Source organism: Dromaius novaehollandiae, chromosome 5, assembly GCF_036370855.1.
Source record: "Dromaius novaehollandiae isolate bDroNov1 chromosome 5, bDroNov1.hap1, whole genome shotgun sequence".
Taxonomy (NCBI): Eukaryota; Metazoa; Chordata; class Aves; order Casuariiformes; family Dromaiidae; genus Dromaius; species Dromaius novaehollandiae.
Genome location: NC_088102.1, coordinates 69,244,352 through 69,267,416, shown reverse-complemented (window position 1 = coordinate 69,267,416; position 23,065 = coordinate 69,244,352). Strand labels below are relative to the sequence as shown.

The 23,065-nt window shown below is 52.4% G+C and overlaps 2 protein-coding genes across 13 annotated transcripts in view; one reads left to right on the top strand and one right to left on the bottom strand.

The window, feature by feature from the left end:
- The window catches only part of LOC112987945 (USP6 N-terminal-like protein), a 101,385-nt gene extending 88,742 nt beyond the window's left edge, over positions 1-12,643 (top strand). For all 9 annotated transcript variants that reach the window (XM_064513192.1, XM_064513193.1, XM_064513197.1 and 6 more), the window contains 5 exons: positions 1,152-1,246; positions 3,111-3,176; positions 4,712-4,811; positions 5,765-5,917; positions 7,629-12,643. In XM_064513192.1, coding sequence (XP_064369262.1) covers positions 1,152-1,246; positions 3,111-3,176; positions 4,712-4,811; positions 5,765-5,917; positions 7,629-9,283 — 2,069 coding nt within the window. In that variant the 3' untranslated portion in view covers positions 9,284-12,643. The remainder of the gene's footprint in view (positions 1-1,151; positions 1,247-3,110; positions 3,177-4,711; positions 4,812-5,764; positions 5,918-7,628) is intronic.
- Positions 12,644-22,415: 9,772 nt separating this feature from the next.
- Positions 22,416-23,065, bottom strand: part of HRAS (HRas proto-oncogene, GTPase) — a 55,839-nt gene continuing 55,189 nt past the window's right edge. For all 4 annotated transcript variants that reach the window (XM_026108078.2, XM_064513217.1, XM_026108077.2 and 1 more), the window contains one exon: positions 22,416-22,717. The gene's annotated coding sequence lies outside the window, so the exon portion shown is untranslated. The remainder of the gene's footprint in view (positions 22,718-23,065) is intronic.

Below are 23,065 nucleotides of genomic sequence, written 5' to 3'. Positions count from 1 at the left end.
TTGGCTGCAATCTGCTGGTTTAAAGCAGGTAAGATTTAATTACATGCCAAAGCAAACTACGTACGGAGCTGAATTTCCCTCTTGGAGGCTGACAAGTGCATCGGCGAAAAATGTGATTTATCTTTGCTGAACTTTAATGCTTAGTAATTAACACTTTTATAGAGGTGATATCTTCCCTCCAAAGTATTTTGCCCTTGGCAATCAATTAACTCAAGGTTATGAGTTTTTAAGAAGTCTAACAGAAGTACATCCAAGGGCACCATGTAGTGCTCTGTTTTAAATATGCCATGAGCTACGTTCCCTAATATGTTTATTAAGGTGTATGTCTACAAAATGTGATGTGTTATTTTACTTTAACCACATTAAAGGTCCTTTCATCTTATTTGTGGTTGAAAGTAATCTATGCACACAGGTTATTCTATAAATGGAGGGTGAGGCCTTATGATCTGCTAGCTTTAGATGGCCCCTGTGAAGAAGCCCTAATACAGCTTGCTCCAGTTCTAATCTTGCTTTATACTCGCCGCTAAAGCACTGCTTTCGGGGGGCATAATGGGATATTGGGATGTAACAGTCCAAGGGAGCATGTGGGGCACAGAACTACCGCCTGATTTTACTAAAGCTTTCCCAAAGAGTACATCTGGGAGGCGCATTAGGTGCATCTCCTGCTAGGTGTCGGGGTACTGCACAAGCTTATGTTGTACCAGTGTTGGCGCAAACAACTTTAACTCTGTTTAAACTTGTAAACACTGAGATGTGAGGCAGTGGTGTATTGCCAGGCAAGGAGAGTGCCTGACCCAGCTCCAGCGAGGTCTTTACCAGTGAGCACCAGGTCTAGTCTAAAATGGGTAGGTGATGGGAAGTGCGAGTTAATCTCTTCTGCAGGGGCAGTTTTAGACACTTCGGTTTGGGTACGATGAGGTGGTTTGTGCTGGAGTTTGATGTAGCCCAAATAAAAGGATTAAAACACAGGCTATGAAGGAGATGCACACGGAGCCTAAGTTACACAGGGGTTGCAAGGTACCCTTTCCCCGCAAGGCCCCGCTGACTTCAACAGGTGATTTAGGGGATGAGCTTGCTTGGAAATGAAGCTGCCCCTTTGACTGTTCCCAAAGGTTTTCTAAGTTTTTTCTTCTGTGTCTTCTCTTGTTAAGGTTTTTTCATTCCTGGGTTCCCGAAGCTGCAGAGATTTCAAGCTCATCACGAGCAGATTTTAAGCAAGCTGTTTCCAAAGCTGAAGAAGCACATGGTAATTCTTTGCTGTCAGTCTTGCCATGCTAACGTCACATTTTAATGTTAAAGCAATTAATGTAATGTTCTGCCAAGCCTATGCACAGCTGAACATATTTCTAATTGCGTACAACTGCTTCAGCCACAAAAAGGCAAGTGTTTAGCAAGCGGTTTATCTATGAATCTTGCTGAGGTGAACGGTTATCATTTGTTTGCTTGATACACACATTAGTGTAGGAACTGCTAAAATCCAAAGGCTTCCTTAGGAAAGCCGGACAGGAAGATTTATAAAGACTGCAGGTAAAAGGAGCTATTTCATTCAGCAGTGGGGCCTTGCTATATTATTACCCTGGCCATGAAACCCGAAGGGTAATGCTGGAACATCTGGAGTCTTACCTGAATAATTACCAGTCCTGTGTTTGCATTTAACATCCCCCTGGACCTGCTCTGCTGTGCGACAGGCAGGAGAATCCCTGCCAACAGGGAGGCAGGAGCGCAAGACGTGACATGCTGTCGTTTTGTTCAGTTGGCTCGGCATGTCCAGTTGTTTTTCTCCTCGGCAGATGGTACAAGCCCATTTGCTGGCTGGAGGAGCGGCTGCAGACACGTCGACTGCAGCCGAACGGCTAGGCAACTATTTTGCAGCACCTGCTCCCCCTTTTTTTCCTCCCCCTGCCCTTGCATTTGCTTTAGACATTTGGTATTCAGGGCCAGACTCTCCTGAAGGTTTCTTATGCTCCCGAGGGGCTCCGTGGCACGACTCCAGGAAAAGCTGTTTATATTGCCATCATCTCAAACAGCTCTTGCTTAGTGCTGCGAATGAGCCAGCCCTGGCTGTGTAAGTAAAGCAGAGCCAGGACAGGTTTTCACTTAATTATAGCCACTGGGGGGAAAAAAGGGAGGAGGCTGGGAAAAACTCAAATCCTAGCTAACAAGAAAGAAATACCTTCATTAAGAGACTCTAGGAGTCAGTAAGTACCAGCTGGACTGGTACCCAGCTGGAAAGCATCCCTGTAAAATAGGACACCTATTTTCTTTCACAGGGTGCTGGAAAGGGGTCCGGGTCTGTGCTCTGCCTGTTGACTGTGCTCTCTGTAGTGATCCTAGCGAGCATTTACCACTGATGAGCAGCTGCCTATAGCTAACTGTTATTAAGCACTTGGCAGGAAGGCAAGGGTCCCTCTTTGGTGTGTGGCTGCCCAGGTAAATGTCCAGTTTATATATCACCTCTGAGAGCCAACAGCCTGCAGAAGTGATGGGTCTTGGTGCAGAAGTGATAGAGCTTGGTGATGTCAGTGAGGTTTTTAAGCGTTTCCTTAACCTGTGACACAGGCTGTTACACTTTTGGAGCAGGCGTACTGCGTGAATGAGGTAGCGCTAACAAAACTGGCTTTGCTGTACAGATGCGGATTTACTTGTGGGTTACTTAGTGGTTAATTATTTTTGTGGTGCTCCAAGAGGCTTGAATGGGAATTGCTAGGGAAACAGAAACATTAATCTCTAAGGAGTACATGGGTTTTGGCTCCTGGAAGGTTTTTGTAAATTCCTGGAGTAGAAATTAGCCCAGAAAACCTTCTGACAGAAAATCCTCTCTGAAGGTCTGGAACGGCTGAAATCTGGCTCCAGCCATGACCACAGTGAAGATCAGGGTCAGTGAATATCTTGGGTGAAGGGCCAAGCTGGGACTTCAGTGTTGGTGTTTAAAGTAGGGACCATGCTGGGATTAAACAGTGATGCAGGGAGCCAACAAGAGCCTGACAGGCCACAGCCAGAGCCACAATCCACCATTAATGGACCAACCAACCCCCACCAAAGCCCTGTGAACTGCTCGAGCCTCCAGCAGCCCGTCTGATGAAACGCATGTCTCTGCTGTCTCGTCCTAGGACAAGGAACAGATGACCACAGGGATTTACACGACCAAATGGTTCCTGCAGTGTTTCATCGACCGGGTGAGCACTGTTTGTGGGTTATTTTCCGCTCTGCCACCTGTATGCACAGTGAATTCTGCTTATTTTACTACTGAATTTTGAGAAAGAATTTTAATTTTAAGAAGATATTAATATTTATAAGGTGGGATGTTAGGCATATTTTCATAAGGCAGAAAATTTAACAAGGGAGAAACTAAAAATAACTGCATGTCACTCAAGGCTGATGACAAGCAAACTTTGACTGCCGCACTATAAATAATAGCCGGGAGAGGGTTTTAGGGCAAAGGTATAAGCTTCAAAATTGGGAGAGATTTTTCTCTTGCCCACTGGCACTGCTGCGAACTTGCAAAGGCAATTAACCTCACTTTGGCTCTGGAAACACGTATGGAGGAGAAGAGCTTGAGGCATAAACCTGAACAAATTGCGCTACAGCAGTTGCACACAAATGAGCAGGCTGCGCACTGGAGGCACATGAAAGCACGAGAAAATTACCCTGATTTGTCCAGAGCTAATTTGCCAATGCTGAGCCAAGACTACCTTATTTTTAGGGGCAGCCCTGTGCTCGCACACTTGAACAAAGATCTGGGTTTGGTAATGTTTAGTACATCTGTGTGTCCACAGTCTCTTCCCTATCTCTTATAAAACAGAAGATAACCTCTTCCTTTCAGGAGTGTGTTCAGTTGCGTTCGTACGGAGCTTTGTGTTCCTTGGACAAAAGCTGCTTAAAGTACAAAACCCTTTAACTGCTGTAATCTATGGTAAATGAGCTGTGATGATCAGTTGTGCCAGATTCTGGAGAAGTGTAGCATCCTAAATTTGAACTTAAATGTCACAGGAGGATCAGGATTAAGTTCTGGTTTTGGGAGGTGCCAAAATCTTCACTGACCTCCCTGGGAAATGGGCTGCTCTGTTGTTTTGGATATTGATTCATTCCTGCTGGTCAGAATGGGTCCGAGCATAAGAAAGAACCTCTTCCAGAGGCGCTCGGAGGATAATCTAGCAAGCAGAAATAAGCCTTTTTCAGCTTTGTCTCAGAAAGAGATTTGTGTGTGCCCCTAGGCCCCACAGTAGTCCTTTTTTTATGCTAGTGAAACCCCCCACCCCACTGCGGTCCTAGGTCACTAGGCACCTTCAGTTCTGTCGCCTAAACAGCCATTTACTTGGGCAATTCCGACATCCTCCTTGAAAACAGGAGTGGTTTTATGCACTTGGCAGGCTGAAAGGTAGTGGTGCTTCCTCCGCGATACAGGAATCTATTTGCTACTGTGCCTGAGCGGAGTATTTCTTTTTTCTGCCCTCCTGTCTCTGTTTTAAGTACAACTGCCAGGCCACCCACGTGTTAGCTTTAAACCCACAACCGTAGTATATAAAATACATTTCAGTCTAGATGAATCCTCAACATCAAGTGCCTTGCTCTGTTGTGTGTTTCAGTGCAAGTGGATGTGTTTATGCCACTAACCTCTGTATTTGTCATCCCAGAAGCCAGTGCAATTAGAGTAGCAGTGGAAAGAAGTCTCTGTGTTGTCTGATGAGCTGGGTTTGTTTGTTTGATGCAGACGCCTTTCACTCTCACCTTGCGGTTATGGGATATCTACATCCTGGAAGGAGAACGGGTCCTGACGGCCATGGCTTACACAATACTCAAACTGCACAAAAGTAAGATCCCAGCAGAAATCCCTACTTGTCTCATACAGCATAGGTGAGACCGTGTTAGGCCACGGTTACCCCATCACTTAACTCAGCATGCGTACGTGAGCGGTAACCCATTTGGCTGTGGAAATTCCCCGCTCCACCTTATCACGCGGCCACAGGTAGGCACAGAGCGCTGGCACAGGAGCGTGCTCCTGGGGAGGGCGGGAGAGCCCTTCTGGCAGCAGAATGCATTCGCTGCCACGTAGCCACGAACCGAGAGACGCGCTTTCACGTTAGCCTAAGTTGTGCTGCCATCCAAAGGCAGTGATTTGTTTTTAGCTAGCTCATCTTACTCGCTGCGCAGTCACCACCAGCAGCGTATTGGAGGTGCTGGGGAACGCCTTAGTGGAGGGTGACAATCAGACTGAGCCAAGGGCTCCTGAAAAGGTTGTAGAGGGAGAAATAAAATCATTAATATACCTCTAAGATACTTCTGAAATGCCCCAAACCTGTTTTTCTTATACAATGTTAAGGCGATGCCTTTTCTATCTTGAGATCTTTGTGCCTTTGAGGTGAGCCAACCAGCCTCCTTAGAAAGTTAGAAACTGCTTTCTCCCTGCCTGCCCCAAGCTACGAGGTGTTACTCTGCAGCCCTGTTAGATCAGGAGATCTTAAATTGTCATGGGGAGAGCAGTAGTACTGCGCGCTGCTCAGTCTGTCGCTTGGGGTCTATCACATGGAGCTTTTCCTCCTCCTAGAGGTATCAGCGAGAACTTCTCGAAATAACCCACATCCCAGACGTCCCAGGCCCTGACCGCACAAACACCTAGCAACATCCACGCTGTCCCCTCGCTCTTGCTAAGCAGCCTCTCAGAGGACTTGCCTGCAATGCTACCCGCACTCATATTGCGTACTGAAACAAAACCCTGTGATTTGGCCATGCCGCCCTTCTTAATTTGTTGCCTGCTATTACCTAGAGCGCTTGCTGAAGATGTCTCTGGAAGATTTACGGGAATTTCTGCAGGAGAAAATTGCTGCTTCTTTGCAGTATGAGGATGATGCTGTGATCGAGCAACTGCAGGTGTCCATGACCGAACTGCGCAAGATGAAATTCGACCTCCCCCCGCCAGGTACGCAGAGCAGAGGGAAGGTCGAGCAGCGGGGATTGCACCCTGGTGCCAGCAGTAACTGTGCGCCTTGGGGGACCAGACCACTGCCTCACCGCTGGCGGTGGTTGGCCAGCGCTCAGCACTGCTCAGTGCTGGAGCCAGAAATTCAGCTCTGTGTGGCACCGGTTTTAATCCTAATGCGTGTGTTTTGCTGCCATGTTGTTCATCTCTCTCCCCAGCATCTCTGACTGCTGGCAGATGCCGCAGCTGCAGCCTGCGTGCACGCTGTGTGAGTTGGGTGGGTTTTCTGTCCGGGCACAGCTTCTGGCCACGGGCACCTTGCGAGGCAGGGGGCTGCTGGGGGAAGTGCCCTTTCTTGGCTGCAGTGCCGTGCGCCAGCTGAGCAGCCCGGCATGCTCAGCGTCTTGCAACTTGCAGGCTTGGTAGTTGTGTCCCTGCTCACAGGCAGGTAAACAGAGGGAGGAAACACTGAAATGGACTCATCCGGCACCACAGCCATGCTCCTGCCTTGGGTTTCTCCTGTTGAACAAAAGACCTTCCTGATCCAAAGTGTTAGGTTTGTGTAGTTAAATAGTTGTAAATAACTATGGAAACACAAACAAAAAAGAGCTTGGAAAATCTCTGACTAATATCTCCTGTCAACTGAAAATACTTCTGTAATGACCCTGGGTTAGCCTGCTAGGCCTCTGCTTATGACTGATCCTGGAGACAGGGCTCTGGGCCACAGAAACCCTTGGTGTGGCTGTTCATATGCTAACTGCCCAGGCTTTTCACTTGTGGAGAGCTAGCGTCACCTAGAGCAGTGGTTCCCAACTCGTGGGGTCTGTTGGGCAACATTAGAGGTCTGCGGATTGCCTCCGACCCACTAGCTTGTGGCCCTGACACACATGCCAGGCCCCGCGTTGATCTCTGCCGCTCGTGGTGGTCAGTGTGTGTTGTGATGTCCCTGTTTTGCTAGCTGTCTGTCCTGCCTTGCAGCTCAGAGGACGTCTGTCTTTATAACATTAGAAAACCTAAGTACTACAAAACTGCGTTTGTTAAACCTCGCTAGGCGCGTTCTTACCTTCTCAAGTCATTACTAACTAAGTAAGCACAACATGAAGGAGCAAATAACTCAGTGGTAAAAATGTTCTGCAGGCCGGGGGGTACTTTGTTTAGCGAGTAAGTCCCTGTTAATTCATCGTCCCCTGAGCTGTTGTTGCATTTTGTTTCCTGATCGCCTCATCACCACAAAGAGGCATGAGGAAGGAACAGGCCCACACCCCGTGTGGGAGACTGCTCCAGTGTCAGCCAGGCTAGATTGGGTGACCAGCAGCTCAACAACTTTGGTTTCCTTAAAAACAGGTTCGGGCTCAGCTCCCTCAGCAGCACTCGGCTGCCCTCGGGGCGTGCAGCTCCTGTGGGCTCTGCTCCTGGCACTAGCAATTGGCAGAAAAGCAGCAGAGGGAAACAGCTGGGACTTCACAAATGATGGGCAAGGGAAATGGGCAGCACAGGATGCCGATACGGGGGTCCTCCTGGGCTCCCAGGCTTGCCAGGGCTGCCTCATGCTGCTGTGAAGGGCTGGCACTCACTGGGGGCCCCCCATGAATCTTTCTCTGCAGCCAGAACAGGGCCTACTGGGTCAAGTGCTTGTTGCAGAATGAAATAACGCATGGTTTCGTTTTTTGGCTTATTTTGATTCCTCTGTTTCCCCCTCCCTCCAATGTAGCAAAGCCTGAGGAATTCCCACGGAAACCCCTGGGCCTGGAGCTCTCCCTCAACCTTGTGGCAGTGAAGGCCAACATCGCAGCCAACAGCCAGAACGGTGTCGTGGGCGAGCACCACCCGGACAGGGACGCCACGCAGCCCTCTCCGAACAAGAGCCCTGGGGCTCCAGGAGAAATGGCCCCCGATGCAAGCACAGCGCTGACTGGAAGGACTCCTGATCTCCAGCACAGCGACCCAGCTGAAGTGGCAGACACCCATCTGCACCCACCAAAGAGCCAGGACAAGGAGCAGCCTTTAGAGGGTGATCAGGTGGGATCACCCAGGAAAGCTGCCAGCGAGATCCCACCACAGCAGCCCTCTCTTCTGAAAGCAAGCGAGATGCAGACCTTCCCGGAGAGCCGAGATGATGCTTCCGCGAGCAGAGACCTTGTCTCACATGGGAGTCCGCGGATTAAGCCTGGGAGGTGTCAGGGGGAACAGCAGGAAAACAAACCGCCAGCCACTGCAGACAACACGAACAAAGCTGCTGGTTCTGGAGTGGCTCGGTCGCCGGCGCTGCGTCGGGTCCTGCCGGCCTTGCCAGCCAAGGGCTGCTCTGCGAGCGATGCCGACGCGCGGGGTCAGGCCCTGCAGGCGGGCCTGCCTGTTCTCAATCACAGTCATGCGCTAGCGGAGCGTGAGTCACCGAGCCAAACGCTCTCCCTTCCCACCTCTGCCGAGCACAGCTCCTTAGACTCTTCTCTCCAAAACGTGCCAAGCCCTCCAGACTCGAGCACCACCACCCCTTCTGTAGATCTACCAGCCGGGGAGGTTTTGCCGTTGCCTGAGCAGCTTTCCAATATGGACCACTCAGCAGGGCAGCCAAATCTTGCTGCTTGCAGTTTGCCAGAGGGACAACAAGCACCTCCCTTGTGTAAAGAGAAAGCACTCGATGCCCTCCCTGTTCCTCTGCCAGATGGCAGGCTTTCTAACACATCTCAGTACGATAACTTCCCCGAGAGTGAGTACAGGGAGAATATGGCTTATTCACGGGGGGCCAATACCGAGAAACGATGCAGGGTGATGCAGCTGAACAAAACAGACTTCAGGCACTTGGTACCCAAGTCTGCGTCCGTGGGCGAGCTTGCCAACCTGCAGCAAAACGGCCCGGGGCGCGTAGACACGGCCGAGCAGCCAGGACTGGGCTCTGCAGCCTTCAACGCGTTTCCTCCGCAAAGGCTGTCCGGCGGCAGCGTGCCCATCTTATCTGGGAGTGACTCGGGGACAGCAGGGCTGGCAGAGGGGGGCCGCTTCCCGATGCCCTCCCCGACCACAGAGAGGAAGAACAGCCCCTACGCAGTTATAAAGACCAGCACTCCCCTTCACGTGGCCCATGCGACAGAGCAAGACTTCTTGAACAGAAAACAGGTGGCACTGCCTTTGCCGGAGGCTGGCCACCCCCCGGGTGCCACCTCTGCACCTCCTGCTGCAGAGGACCTGGAGGCAGCAGCTGCCCAAAAAGGCATCCAGAAACCATTAAATGCACTGAGAGCACCACGGCCCCCCCTCAGCCCAAAACCAAAATTACCACCGAAGGTTACCAAATCCCACTCAGAGAATAATTTCAGTTCAGGCTCTCTTCCCCTGGCACAGTTGCCCAAATCGGTGACATTTTAGCAGGGAAGAGGGAGGGCAGGGAGAAGAATTGGGTGCTGGAGCAACACTGTCCGTTCTGGAGACGCCCGTACAGCAGGTTTGTGTTTGTGTGACAACACAGCCTGCGTGGAGCAAGGAGGCAACTGCGTGCTGAGCTGTGCTTGGGTACGAGTGCACGGGGGAGCCTTGGTCCGTTAGGAGCTGGAACTGCAGCCACAGACAAACGTATCGGCGCCAGGAGGCACTAAAATTCAGTTTTATTTTTCATCCACGGTTTCTTTTCTGTGGACAAATTGGAAAGCGCTTTCATTTTTGTTTGTTCCTGGAAACTTTCCAAGCCCCACTGCTCTGGAGGGGGAGACAAGGCTGGTTAACTCGTTCCGTATTTGGTTGTTTCCCTACCTGCATGCTGACGGCTCGGTGGCTCGCAAGCCAGAGTTGGGTAGCCGTGGGCATGGAAGTGGGCACAAGGCATAGGAGTCTGCAACAGTAGAGAGAGGCTTTCTTTACAAATGACTGATCGGTGTGGCCAGCGGCATTTCTTTCAAAGGCCTTTGTAGCAATAGCTTTTTTCTTTTTCAAAATCATAGCAGGCAACAGCCTTTCAGAGGAGGCTGTGGGGCCTCCGCACGGGGCGCGCCAGCCTGCTGAGTAGTCTATGCAATTCCCAGCCGTTGCACGGAGCAGAGCTCGTGCGCCCGCCGTGGCGTCCGTTTCTGTGCCGGAGCTCCTGCCTCCCCCAGCCGCAGTGGACCGTTTCCCGGAGTCTGAAGTTCTTGGGGTGACAAGGACAGTGAAGGCTGAATCTGGTCTTTTGGGGGGGCTTCTGAGTGGCCTGCCTGGTGCCTCTCCCTCGCAGATTGAGGACAGCAAGCAGGCTTGCTGCCTTACCGTTGACTGAGCAGGAGAAGAGGCTGCTACCTCGGTAAACAGCCAAGCGGTGTTTAGCTGTACTAATGCAACAGAGTCAGTGCCCTGGCAGGTGTCACGCCTTACTAACGGGCTGCTGGAGGTGTGACGGTGTCTAAGCACAGTGCCCAAGCTGAAGCCAGCTGCTTCTCTGAGCAAATAGTTTCAGGGTGGAAATGGTACAGGAGGTGGCAAGGGTGAGCACGTTGCCCAGAACCTGCTCTCAGCCCTTCTGGTTCAGCACTGCCAGAAATCAGCAGCTGTAACCAAGAAAGGAAACCTGGGCGCGGAGGTTTGGAAGACGATGCTTTTCTCGTAGAGCTGATGGGTGGGCGCAGAAATGTCTTGCCAGAGAGCATCAGCGTTGCAACAGCTCACTGTGGTGGAGACACCTGAGGGTGCCCTTGCACCTGCTTTCCCTTCACGCGGTGGAAAGGCACGGTGACCTGTCCATCAGGTCCTCCTCTTCCCAGTGACCGCCTGGGCTCCAAGCAGAGCCTTGCCCCCAACATCTCTGGGCACACCCCACTGAAAAAACTGGTCAAAGCCTACCTGGCCGCCCACAAGGAAACTTCCACTAAATTTTGGGGGGGTTGATCAGGTGTTTTTTGTGCGCGTGTGGTGGTTCATGTTAGCGGCAGGTACAGACATCGAGGGGAGCACCCCATCGTCAGCTGGATGTAGTTTGCCAGCCCACAGCACCCACAGCTCCTGTTGTAACCCCTGCTCTGCCAGAGACCCCGCCTTGGGCCTTGGAGGAGTGTCTAAACCTGCCTGTCCTCTCCGTCCGGGGAGCCGGGATGATCCTCTTAACTACCTCACAGGGGGTGTGAGGGGTCATTAGTGGCTGCTTGGGAGGCGCTTTGAGGAGAAGTGCTGTATGAACGCTCAGTATTTGTATTTTGAGACACCATGGGTCATTTTAAGGGCAAAGGTGCTTGAATCGGTTTTAAGTTAGGGTATGTTTAGCAGTAACCATGCAGTAGTTAAACATATCTGTGTGCTATAAGACCTGGGCAGTGTTTCCGACAGGTATCAACTGCCTTGAGCTAGGAACCGTACTGCCTCTGGGCCTCGGTGGAAAGCAGTGAGAAGCCTCCGAGCAGCCGTGGTGCTCTTCCTGGCCCGGTTTCTGTAGCTGGGGGTCTGCCCTCTCCTCAAAGCGCACGTAGGACCCTGCTAACTCCTGCGGGTGTTCAGCTCACGCGTGCAAGACATGAGCCCTCTTTCCCCCTCATTTGTGGTAGCCTTCGCACGTCTTGTTTGCCAGTGTTGTGTGTGAGCCCTGGGTCCCCACCCAGAACGGGTCTAGGGTGTTTTGTGGTATTTACATTTAGAAAGTGATTTGCTATACTTCTAAAGAACTGTCAAATTATCCACTTGTTGGGAAGGCGCAGAGGGGGTTTCTGCCCTCTTTGGCTCTGGCAGGTTTGGGAAGAGTTCCCACGGGCAAAGGCACCCCAGAAGTCCAGGGAGAGCCAGCGGCACGCACTGCCTTCCTTGGAGTGACGCCTCACTTAGACCTGGTACTACTTCAGCACGTCTTATGGTTGTCTCTGCCGATCGACTGCGTTGTCATCTCTCCCTTTCTGCTTGTTGTCGCAGATGAATATACAGCCATCGCAGGCCTGGTCCCTGCCGTGGCTGCACGGAGCCTTCCTAAGAGCAGCCCGCTGCTCCTAAAAGGACTCGGTCTTTAAAGGGCACCTCCTCTCCTGCCTGGATTCCCGTGCCCTTTTCCTTCTAGAGGCTCCAGGCTCTAGCAAGGCCTCTGTGGCAGCCGAGGTGGGAATGACAAGGCCCAGCCTCAGATATTTCTCTGGGGATGGGAAGGGAAGTCAAGCAGGAATGAGGGGGGTCAGCAGGACAAACACCGGCCAAAGCCCCTTTTGCTCCTGCGCCAGACTCCTTAAAACGGCCTCAAGCCCATAGCAAAAGCCAGTGTTATCACAAGGAAACTCAGGAAAACAGCTCCCCCGCCCCTTCTTTGGCTTTGCAGTCCCAGGATAACTCTTAGGTAGCTGACATCTTTCGTCTGAAAGACAAATGTTGTGGGTTGTTTTTCAATGATAAATGAGCACTTTGAGCAGATGCAGTGCAGCAGGAATCGCAGGTCCCAGCGTTCGGGAATGGCCCCTTGTTGAAGCTGTAACCTCTGCAGGTCCGCGGCGTTAGAGGTCAGTGTCTCTCTTCTGTGCACTTTGATAGATCCGCTACCATTGGCTTTTATTTTTACTTGCTGTTCTTGTTTACAGCGTGGAACGCTTCCTCCATGACTCTTTCTAATGTATTGTAATTGCTACTTAAAACCATTTTTACATCTGTGCTTCCCCCTCCCCTTTTTTTGTAAGAAAGTTTGGAAAACAAAGTCGATCGTTTCTTTTTACTCTGATCCAGACAGACTGTACATAGTATTCAGTGCTGTGTTTTACATGGTTGTAATGATAATGGTTAAAGAAGTTTAGCATAAAACTGGCTCCAGGAGGTTTCTTACAACACCAAGAACTGCCGCAGTCCCACCTGCTCTCGCTGGCCCTCACCTTGCTGGCTGCCAGCGCTGTTGACCAGGGGAGCTTCAGCGATGGGTGCAAGCCCTTAAATTTCTAGCCTCCTCCCTGTTTTTATACTGCAGCTAAAGCCAGATAGAGGATAGGAGAAAGGCTCACCGGATGAACCGCTCTGTTTGCGTAGGACAACGTTCAGACGGAAAAACACTCAAGTTTTAGGGTCGGGCTTGGTGTTTCCCTTACGTGAGGGAAAGTGTGCACTTCCGTGCGTGCAGATGGTGGAGACATTTGTCTAAAGCAGCTGTCCCAGCTGACAGCAGAGGCTCATCTGCGTTGCCTGCATGGTAGAAGCATCCTGGCCTATCCTGGCCTGGCTCCCCAGTCAGCGGCCACAGCTCGGCATGAGGCATCACCACCAGCAGGGGAAAGCAAGCTCCTTTTTTCTGTGTAAAGCCTTCCCCTCCTGGCTCGCTGAATGGACAGAGTGCTCCGCTTTCAGGCTCTGGCGCATCCCCCGTGAAAAGAAACACTGCTGTGGTGCAGCAGCCCTGCTTAGGCTCTCTTTCAGCGGAGAGCTCAGGTTTTGAGCTTGTTTTCTTGCCAGCACTCACTTCTGTGCCGAGGAAGAACCTGGAAAAAGGTTTGAAGGGACGGAGAGCAGAAAAACACAGCTCCCGCAGGATGTGCTGTGGGTGGGTGCGACTCACCGTGACAGCTCTGCCTCGTGAGTCAGGACTGATTCATGCTTACAGCATCTGCTGGCACCACAGGTGATGAGTGGTGCCTCTCGCAGCTAAAGTGTGTTCTAAAAAGCTGCACGTGATCAGCGCCTATCTCACACCCCAGCCTTCATGTCCACTCCTTCCTACTCTGAAATGTTCCCAGTACTTTTGGGTTTGGGGTGTTAAAGTTGCGCATCGTTCTGGTTTCCCCTACGAGAAAGCTGCCATACAATACCAAGGAATAGGGTTACAGTGAAGGTCTTCCGTCCCAAAGACACCAGCACAGAGCACAAGAGGATTAGCTAACAGCCACATTAGGATTTAGAAGTGGTGCAGCAAATCTGACATCTCAGTGCATCATCCCGTCCGTGCTGGATGGCAGTTTTTCCTGCTTCAAGCACAGGGCTCTGACTCACCTCAAACAGCTACTCTAGGACAGGTAAAAAGACCAGATCGCTACCTGTTTCTCCAATGTCATGAAGCTAATGCATATGTATTAACTGATTAAAACCTTGGCTGCAGCCCTGCAAAAAAGCAGCATCAGTAACCAAGGCAGGGGAGCACTAACGCGGTGAGAGGCAGCTGCTGACATCTCCCAGCGCTGCTCCCAGGTAGCTTCTCAGGCCAGGCGCCAGCCCTGCCCGGCCCACGCTCACCTTGGAAAGGGGCAAACCTCTCTGCGTGTTCTCAGCTGCCGGCAGCCTGCCCTGCCGCACAGTCGGACAGGCGATTTCAGTTCACCTCACAGTCGGCCTCCCTGCTGAACCTGTTGGCCTTCAGTCAGCGAGGAAGTAGGCTGTTTGGACCAGCTTTGAAGCGCTCCAGCGTTCACCTGTGTGACACACTGCAGAGGCAGAGCCAAACAACAGCAGGGCCAGACACTCTTTTAGAAAGGGAAGGAAATTTCCAGCTCAGGAAAACACAGCTGCAGGAAGGAGGGGGAGGCGGAGTGGCTCTGACTGTGGATGTTCAAGCACTGTCTCTCCCTGATCAGTTATCCCCCCATGAGCCCAGGCCCCTCATTCCCTGTTTCCCACAGCAGGTTGCTGCAACCCTGCCCTTTCTCTGTGTTGGTGCCGCAGCTGGGTGCATTTCTCCCTTCCCCAGCTCCTGTCCTCTGCTGCTGGGCGGCCACCGCTGCCTTACTGCTCCCTTTCGGTGCTTCGGTGTCTGCTCTGTCGCAGCAGCCCAGCCCAGCGCTTACCAGCAAGTGGCTAAGCGATACCTGGAGAGCGGCAGGCAGCACCAGGCCAGATCTGCAACGCCAGCACCACAGAAGGTTCCCACCCCGGCACTGAGCTCACGCGGAGGCAGGAGGAGCGGGCCCTGCGCTAGCAGGGGAGGGGAGGGCGCTTGCACGCCTTCCCTCCGCGGCGAAGGCGCTCTGGAGGCAGGCCCGGCGCGCACGAGCGCAAGGCAAACGTTCAGCTGAGAAAGGCCGTCCCTGCTGGGGAGGCAGGATCGTTGGTGGGAGCAGGAGCCATGTGGCACGCAGAGCCCTGTTCCTCACTAAAACGCAAAGGATTGGCTCGCTCAATCATTAAAAAAAGAAAAGTTACTGGCCTTTTTGGCCATCACCCCCCCCAGCGGCACCCTGCCAGTGCACCCACTGCTGCCCCCCCCCCCCCCGCCCCGAGGGCCTGGGTGCTGCTCCCACGGGACTGGGAGCAGGGCAGCGGGGTGGCTCTCGGCCAAGCTCACCAACACCCCGTCACTGCGCAGCGTCGGGACCGGTGGCGACTGAACTCTGTGGGCAAAGGTGTCGAGGTCACGGACTGCAGCCATCACCCCTGCCTTCCTCGGCCAAGGGAAGCCACAGCGTTGTAACCTCTTTGCCCTGCTGCGAGATCTAGCATCTGGTTGGGACACACAAGAGAGGCCACATCTCACCCTGGTGAAGCATCTTGGCCTGCCGTTCTCCAGCTCCCTGCCGAACCACGGCCGCTCTCCTCATCCTCCCTGCCTGCCACCCGCAACAACTAAGAGCTCGGCAGCCCTGCTGCACACCTCTGCAATAAATCAGCAAGTCAGCACTGAATAATTGATGCTAAGTGGAGCCTGGAGCAGAGCCAAACCAAGGGAGAGAGCAAAGCTACTGGGCTATTTTAGGTTTTGGGCTGCAGCAGGGGAGAGACGGGAGCTCTGCGTCTGGAAGCTTTGCGTCCCGGCCCCTTCGGCAGGGGCAGCGCTGGAGGTGGGCTGCGTCTGGGAGTTCCCCTCCCCTTCAGCTTGCTGTGCTGCTGCAAAGGGGCTGCAGCAGTGGCTGTGGGGTAGCGCGGGGCATGCACAGCCCACGGTGCGCAGCTCCTGACCGCAGCAACCTTGGCCGGGGCGCTCAGCTCACAAACACCGGCCCCATGTTCAACCCTGCTGAGAGCAAGGCTCACCTGCATCCTGTGATGGATGGATGCAGGGGTGCGGAGGGATGGGGGAGGCACTTGCTTTCTCCAGGCTGCTCTGCACTGGGCAAGCTCTCCTTGCTGGTGCAGCGATTGTGTCCAGAGGGCCTGGTTTCAGTTGCAGGATGATATCTGGACTAACCTGCATCACTCCGAGTAAACTCCCGTCAAAGCCTGCCCCTCTGGCTCACCACCTCCTCCCAGGAGGCTCAGGGCCACAGGGCAGCAGCTAGGGGTAAATGAAGCTGCCCCCTTTCCTTTACACATCCCTGAGTGCACAGAGGGCCCAGCATCGCCTGCCTGTCCTGGTTCCCATGGGTCACCGGCAGCTGAGGTATCAGTTGTCTGCCCTCTGCCTTGCGGCGAACGTGCACCTCCCTCTGAGCAACACTACCCCTCGTCCCCTTCCTACAGCACAACGTTAGGTAAAAAACCACCATACAGAGAGAATAACAATCCAGCAGCTAAAAGACACAGGTCTGAGTCCTCCCCCAACCATCTCCTAAATCTTACAATCTCAGGAGCCGAGGAAGCCCAGAGGGCAGGCAAAAAGCCATACTAGCATCTCACCGGCAGAAGCACCATCACTCACGTAATGGGACATGGCACCAGCATAATGCAGAGGATAAGCAAACCGGAGCTGAAACAACTTGGTCAAAATCTCACCAGGAAACAAACACGTTTCACAACACCTGGCCCCTCTCCTCAACCCCAGAGTTTCCCCACGTTTTGATTCACAGACAGCAGTTACAAAGGAGGCTGAAACAGGGACAGAAACAGCTCTGAAGATAAATACAAAGGCATAAGTCCAGGGGAGTGGAGTCACAAAAGCTGGGCTTATTTAGCCCTCTCCCTCACTATAAAATGAACTTTTCTCAAGACATTTCTAAAAGGTACCTGTAAGAAGTTTCTCTAGAACTGGCATTGTGTTCTTAGATGTACCTGCAAATAGATGGGGTGTGCAAGCACCCCAAAACATCCTGCTTCCAACTGCCCCTTTAAGAGCCTGGGCCTTCCCCCCTCCAATTCCCAAGCAGGCCTGTGATGGCCCTGGAGTCCCACCTGGCCCAAGGCTGAGCCCTGCTAAGCTGCCCCACCCCCGGGGGTGTGTATATAAGCCCGCAGCTTGAGCAAGCTGGTTCTTAGAGAGCTTTGCTGCCTTGGCTCACCTTCACAGCTCCCAGAGAAGTTTGCCCTACTCCTAAGGCTTCCTGCTGCACTGAGCTGGGATACGACCTCAAGCTGACTAGCTCCAGGCCCAGATGGCTACTGCTCCACAATGCTGATTCCTGCTCTGCTCTCTGATAAACTGCGGCTCAGAGATATTGCTGCTGAAGATAGAAAGAGAAAAAAAAAAAAGACTGTGCTTGCCTCACCTGCACATCCAGAGGAATGCAGCAGGAGTGTCCCTAGGATGCCTGCTCCTGAAGAGAGCTGCCCTGATGGTGAGGAAATGCAGTTCAAACCACTCAGGCTGACACCAAATTGGATGAGGTGGTCTGGCTGCTCTAGGCTCACCACCCGGTCCTTGGCAGACAACAGGCTGCTGCTGGTGACCCTGAAGGAACTGAGCTCTGCACCTAGATCAACAGCTGCTACTGGAAGATGGCAAGTCGTGTAGAGTTACTGGCATTGCAGGGGAACAAGCAACACCTAATCAACGCTTTCAAGGGCCTGTAAGCAGTTTTGTCAGCTGCCTAAACTGTGATGTCTCTGAAAATCCAGCCCCTCAGTACCTGATACTGTGGGAGATCAAGCAAGGTGTTCTACACACAAGTGAAAATGATACAAGAATAACGCTCAGCCTGAAAAGACCTGTAGCAGTGGACTGGACTGTACCATGGAGGGGAAGGCTGTTCTGTCCCTCCTTACCCAACTGAACTGCAAGCAGGAAGGCATAGGGCCAGCCTTCACCCTGGCCAGAAGGGCTGCTCTGTGAGTCCCAGCTACACCCTCCACCTGGCAAGTCTCCTGTCAGCAATGAGTCATGGCCACCAGCTCCTGCAAACTCAAACCAACCCAGCTGCTGCTGAAGCCTACAGCAAGTGCCATGCACTCATCTGTTCTGGAGTCACCTGCCACTGGTCGATCTTTGTTGCCTTAAGAAAAGGCTTCTGTTGAAGCCCTTACAGACCGAAAGGCATGAGACTTGTTCCAGCACTTACTCAGCATCTTTAAAGACTTGTCAGCAACTTTGTCAGCTGGCTCAGCTGTGATCTCTCTGAAACCCCAACCCCTCTGTAGTAGGGTGTGAGGTGCCTGAATGATTGGGAGAGAAGTTTGACATCATTCCTGACTGGCTTGGTCAGATCAGACCAAGCCAGACTTCTTCAGCTATTCCATCATACAAGAACAGGTTCAAAGGAGACACTCCTCCCTCATGGGAGATGCAGCCTCAAAAGATAGTTGGCACAGTACCTGAGTGCCTGAAGCCTTCTCAGAGACTGTGTTGACACTTGCCTGAGATTCACATCACAGCACTGAGTTCAGTCCAGCCTTGCTGTGACCAGCTGAAGAATTCACTGTAGCTGAAGAAGAAAGTTGAAGTGCTCCAATACAGCAACATCCTTACCTCTGTGGCCTTATGCAGCTTCCAGCCACACCAGCTGGAGCTGCTCTTCAGAATAACAGCATGCTCTGCTCACCTGAGCATATGCTGCAAAAGCAAAATTGAGATGGGTAGCAAACTCCTGGCCATAAAGGAAACTTTCAACTGTTGCAGTAACTGGAAAACACTTCTTCCAGTGAAGATATTCCTAGAACATGTGCACCTAAATACCCATGTTCTGGGAAAAATGCCTAAACCAACTCTGAACCTAGCAGTTCCTTTCCTGACTTGCCTTCACTCTAATGAAACTAACCCTGATACTACTCTGAGGCTCAGGAAATTCACGCAGCAAGAAGTAGCTGTGAACCCATCAGCCTGTCATGACTAGCAAGCTGCTATGCTGTATTGACCCAGACTACCAGTGTTTGTCATCCAAGCAAAGCTGACAAGTGAAAACAAAGTCCACATTCACAGCTCTAACTGAGAGAAGCCGCAGGGTCCAAGAGTTGTTTTTTGCCTACCTCAAATACCAGATCACAGCTGACTGGTCTTACTGACACATTGAACATCTATCTTGACTCTCCTGAAGCTGGCCTTGCTGGCTGTTCAGACTGAAGTTAGCCTCCTGGAAAAAAGATGTAGTGTTATAAAGTTGCAGCAGCTCTTCACCCAAGATGGTGCTGTAAGACTGCATCAAGTTTTTTGCACCTTCTTTAGCTCCTGGCCTATCTCCAACCTTCAACATGGACTGTATGGTTGACTCACTTGACTTGGGCTTCCTTGTCATTAAGTACAGTGAACAAGCTAAGAAAATGCTGCTTTCTATTCCAGAAATGAATCCCTGCTCCAGAGAAGATGGTCATGTTACCGACCAGCACTATTACTGATAAAGGATCCCACTGCCTTGCTGCTGAAGGGTGCTCTGGGCAATCCACCAGAGACATGAGACTTGGTCTGCAATCTGCCAAACTCAAAGCACCCTCTATCAGCTGAAGATGCTTGCAGTCTCCAGCTTCAATTTCTACCTGACTCCAGTCCTTGCTAGATCCCTAAATACTGAAGCTACATGTTACCTCTAATCTGAACACCTGCAGTGTTTGACTCAAGGGGCTGGGGCTGGTGGAGGATGGGATAGTTTTATTCTAGCAAAATAGTTTCAGGCTCCCAGTACAGTAACTACATGAAGCAAGGGTTCCCAAATCAATGCAGCCACTAACTGTTAGACTTCTGGCCTTTTTCTGGAAGGACAAAGCAATTTTAAGCTCTGCCTTGCTCTCATCTGCACACAAACTCCCTTAGTTGTGCCAGTGTCAGGAACAAAATCCCGACTTCCAAGCTTCACACTCAGAACAGCTTAGGTTGGAAGGCTTTCCAGCAGCCCTCTGGTCTAGCCCCGCACTTAACACTAGACTGCCCTGCCTCTTTAGGGGACTGCAGGACTCCTGCAGTAGTGGCACAGGCACTGCTGGAAACAGCACCCAGCCAATGATGGGCAGCTCTTCCCCTGGGCAACTTTTGGCACCTGAATTGGGAGCAGCCCTTTTCCTGCAGGAACTGGGTGTTGGGCTGCTGCAGCCAGGGTGGGTGATGTGCCCTGCAGCCAATGCAGTAGTGTGGGGAAGGCAGGTACAAAAAGCAGGCTGCTAATGCAAGTTGCTGCTTGCCCGGGCCACAAGCCAAGGCAGCACCTCTGCGTAGCATCTGCTTTGATTCTGCTGCTGCGCAGTGTGACAGAGCGTAGGGAGGAGAGGCTGCTGGTGTGGGTACTAGCAAAGGAGCCCAGATCTCAAAGCAAGCCCTTTCCACAGAGATTCCCTAAGCCCTAGACTTGCACAGGTGCCAACCTTGCTGGGCATGTGTTAAGGGCACAGGGAAACCGGAGCTCTTCCCCAAAGGCTTTCCTCATGACCAAGCCTTGAGCTGGGGACTGTGACCCTGTAGGGCAGCAGCTCCCCGAAGTGCAGCTCACCCCGGGGTGGGCTGTATGGACAAACCTTAGCACAGGCCCCAAGCACAGCACACCTGCCGCGCTTCGCATCCCACCCTGGCTGCTCTGCACCCTTCCCAGGCAGGAATGTCCTCCCCGCGTTCACGTGGTGCATAGCACAACGGGGCCCTCGGGGCTCGGATTCAGCCACGGCTGCTGTCAGTGCACATCAGCGGTGACAGCCCTGCCCTGCTCAGCTCACTGAGGCCCAAGTTTAAAGGCCAGCAGCACTCGCTGCTTCTATCCTTGAATAAAGGGGAGAGGGAAGGGCACTGAGCCGCCCGCTGCACTGGGTGCAAAGACTTGTCTTGGCTCTGTTAGTGCAAGCAACGTGGGAAAACTCAGTCCGACCTCAGGCAAAAAACCAAAGGAACCACGGCTCAGAGACCATGCGCAATGTCGTTCTGCCCTCTGCACGATTCCCCGCGTGAGGGGTTTTGCCTCAGACCAAGGAGGGCTCCTGCATCGTCTGCCGCTCGGGAGGAAAAGAACAAAGTTCCCGCTGCAGCAAGCGGCGGGGCGGCCTGGCCCCGAAGGGAGGGCTGGATCCGAGACACGAGATGTGACCACAGCGTGGGCAGATATGATACCTGGATGTGGTCCCAAAAAGCACGCCTGAGAGCAATGCAGCAACACACCCAGCTCTGTCACGAACAGCTACACTGCCACGGAGCAGGCGAGGCAGGAGGGCTACTAAAGGGAAAAAAAACCAATTAGGAAAGGAATATAACAGTCTTTTCAAGGAGCTGCTGGAGGGCTTCCCAACAGACTTAACCCTAATCTAAAACATTCTTACTTGCACTAAATCTGAGGACTGGGAGTCTGGGTCCTTCCATCTTAGCCAGCAGTTGCTGAGCACCCAGATTACTGTCTAGAGTGAAGGAGAGCCTTTTTGCTGTGTGCTCACAGGTGATTCAGCCATGCAAGGGACAGACAAGGATTTACATACCATAACAGGCAGCGGACAGACAGGAAAAGCCTAAAGGCGTATGTGCCTTCAGGAGTCTGTCAGCTGGGTGCTAGAGGGGAGCAGAAAGGCCCAATTCTGCTACCGGAGCACGTATGCACTTGGGGATGGTTATTGCAAAAAGATAGGTGCCTGCGTCTGGGAAGAGCCGTGGGTGGGAGGCTGTTCAAAGCAGCTGAGCACATCGACTTGGGTCAGTTTTTGTTCTCCTCTCAGAAGCCCCCACACCCCAACTTACTGCATGATGCTGTGGAAAGAGAAAGAGGCTTCCCTCCTCTTTTTGCCCTGCTTGAAAAGCTGCTCAGGGAAGACAAATCAAAGAAGCAACAACCTGGCACCTGCTCAGGTGAACACAGCTTTCAGATCCCCTCCCTGATGCATCTTCCCTTCCAGGCATCACATCTGAGCTCATAAACCTCCCACGCAGACTATGTCTAAGGCAAAGCACCTGGGAGAGCTGAAGACAGGTTCAGACTGGTAGCAGCCTTCCACCTGGCCAAAACTCAGGGGCCAGCAAAGCATTTCAGCTGCGCTCTTCCTAGGAGAGCATGCATGTTGGGGGGAGCTCGCAGGAGGCAAGGACAGCTTTTTCTCTGTGAAGTAGAATATTGGTGGGACACATCCTTGGGAGAGAGCACAGAGAAGGCTAATGCAGTCAGAGCACTGGGTTTTGCTTCTTGCAAACACTTATCTACAGATCCTAACACCCCTTCAGAAAGCCACCAAGCCCTCAGGGCAGAGAGCAGCCGCCTCCACTTCCTCTCTCTGACCAGCTGGCAAGGAGCAGCTCTGGTAGGAAGCTTTAGCAAGGTTTTGCCCGCGGAGGCCAACAGACAATCTTCACCCACCTCAAGACCTCTTCAAAATTCATTTGTCTCCAGAAAGACAATGTGTGGGCTCCCTATCCGCTTAGGCTCTAGATCGGTTTTTCTCAAAACCACTCTTACTGGCCCACTCTTCAACGTGATCTCAGTCAATCGAGAGAGCAAATCTCAGCCTCGTCCCTTTCCACTCGAGCCACGCGTGCCCTCCTTCCCCCACCAGCCCCACAAAGAGTCCTCACAAAAGCACCATCAGCAGCAACCTCTGAAGCAGGACACAGCCACCAAGACGGTTTGTCGAGACCATCAAATAATAATTTACTGTGATTCAATCTGTGGCTTTGTACAGTTGCCGGGATGGGAGGAGGCCAAAGGAGGAGGGGATGGGGAAAGAAAAAAAAGTCGTTTGCTGCAGGCCTGGGTGAAGTGCGAGATAGTCCATGGAGGGGCTCATGGTCCCCCTGTCCTCTTTCTCCTCCTCTTCCTCTCCCCCTCCTCCCATACTCCTCCCCAAATCCATTTGTTTCTTCTTTCGCTTCACCTCTTTCCTTGTGCTCTGCACAGTGGAAACCCCTCCAAGTCACAGTCCAGTCAGCTGAAACAAGAAGGAGGACATTAATTAGTACCCATTTCATCTCAGACTTGGTGGCTGCTGTTCCCATGACGCTCCCTCCCTTTCCAGGACAATCCCACTAGTGCCCATGGAGGGAAAGCAAAGAGCTCCACAGGTCTTGGGAGTCTGGCCTTGACTCACCCCGGTCTCTGGGCATGTGCTGAAGGGAAAAAGCAAGGGCTCTGCGGAGCAATGGACGAGTCTCAGGCATCTTACGAGACCCTCTGCCTCCTTTCAGACCTCGGCCCTCTCGCTGGAAGGGGCACAGCCTGCTGATCTCTTTACCCCTCCTCCAGGGATGATGGGAACCATGACGGGAGTCCACAGCAG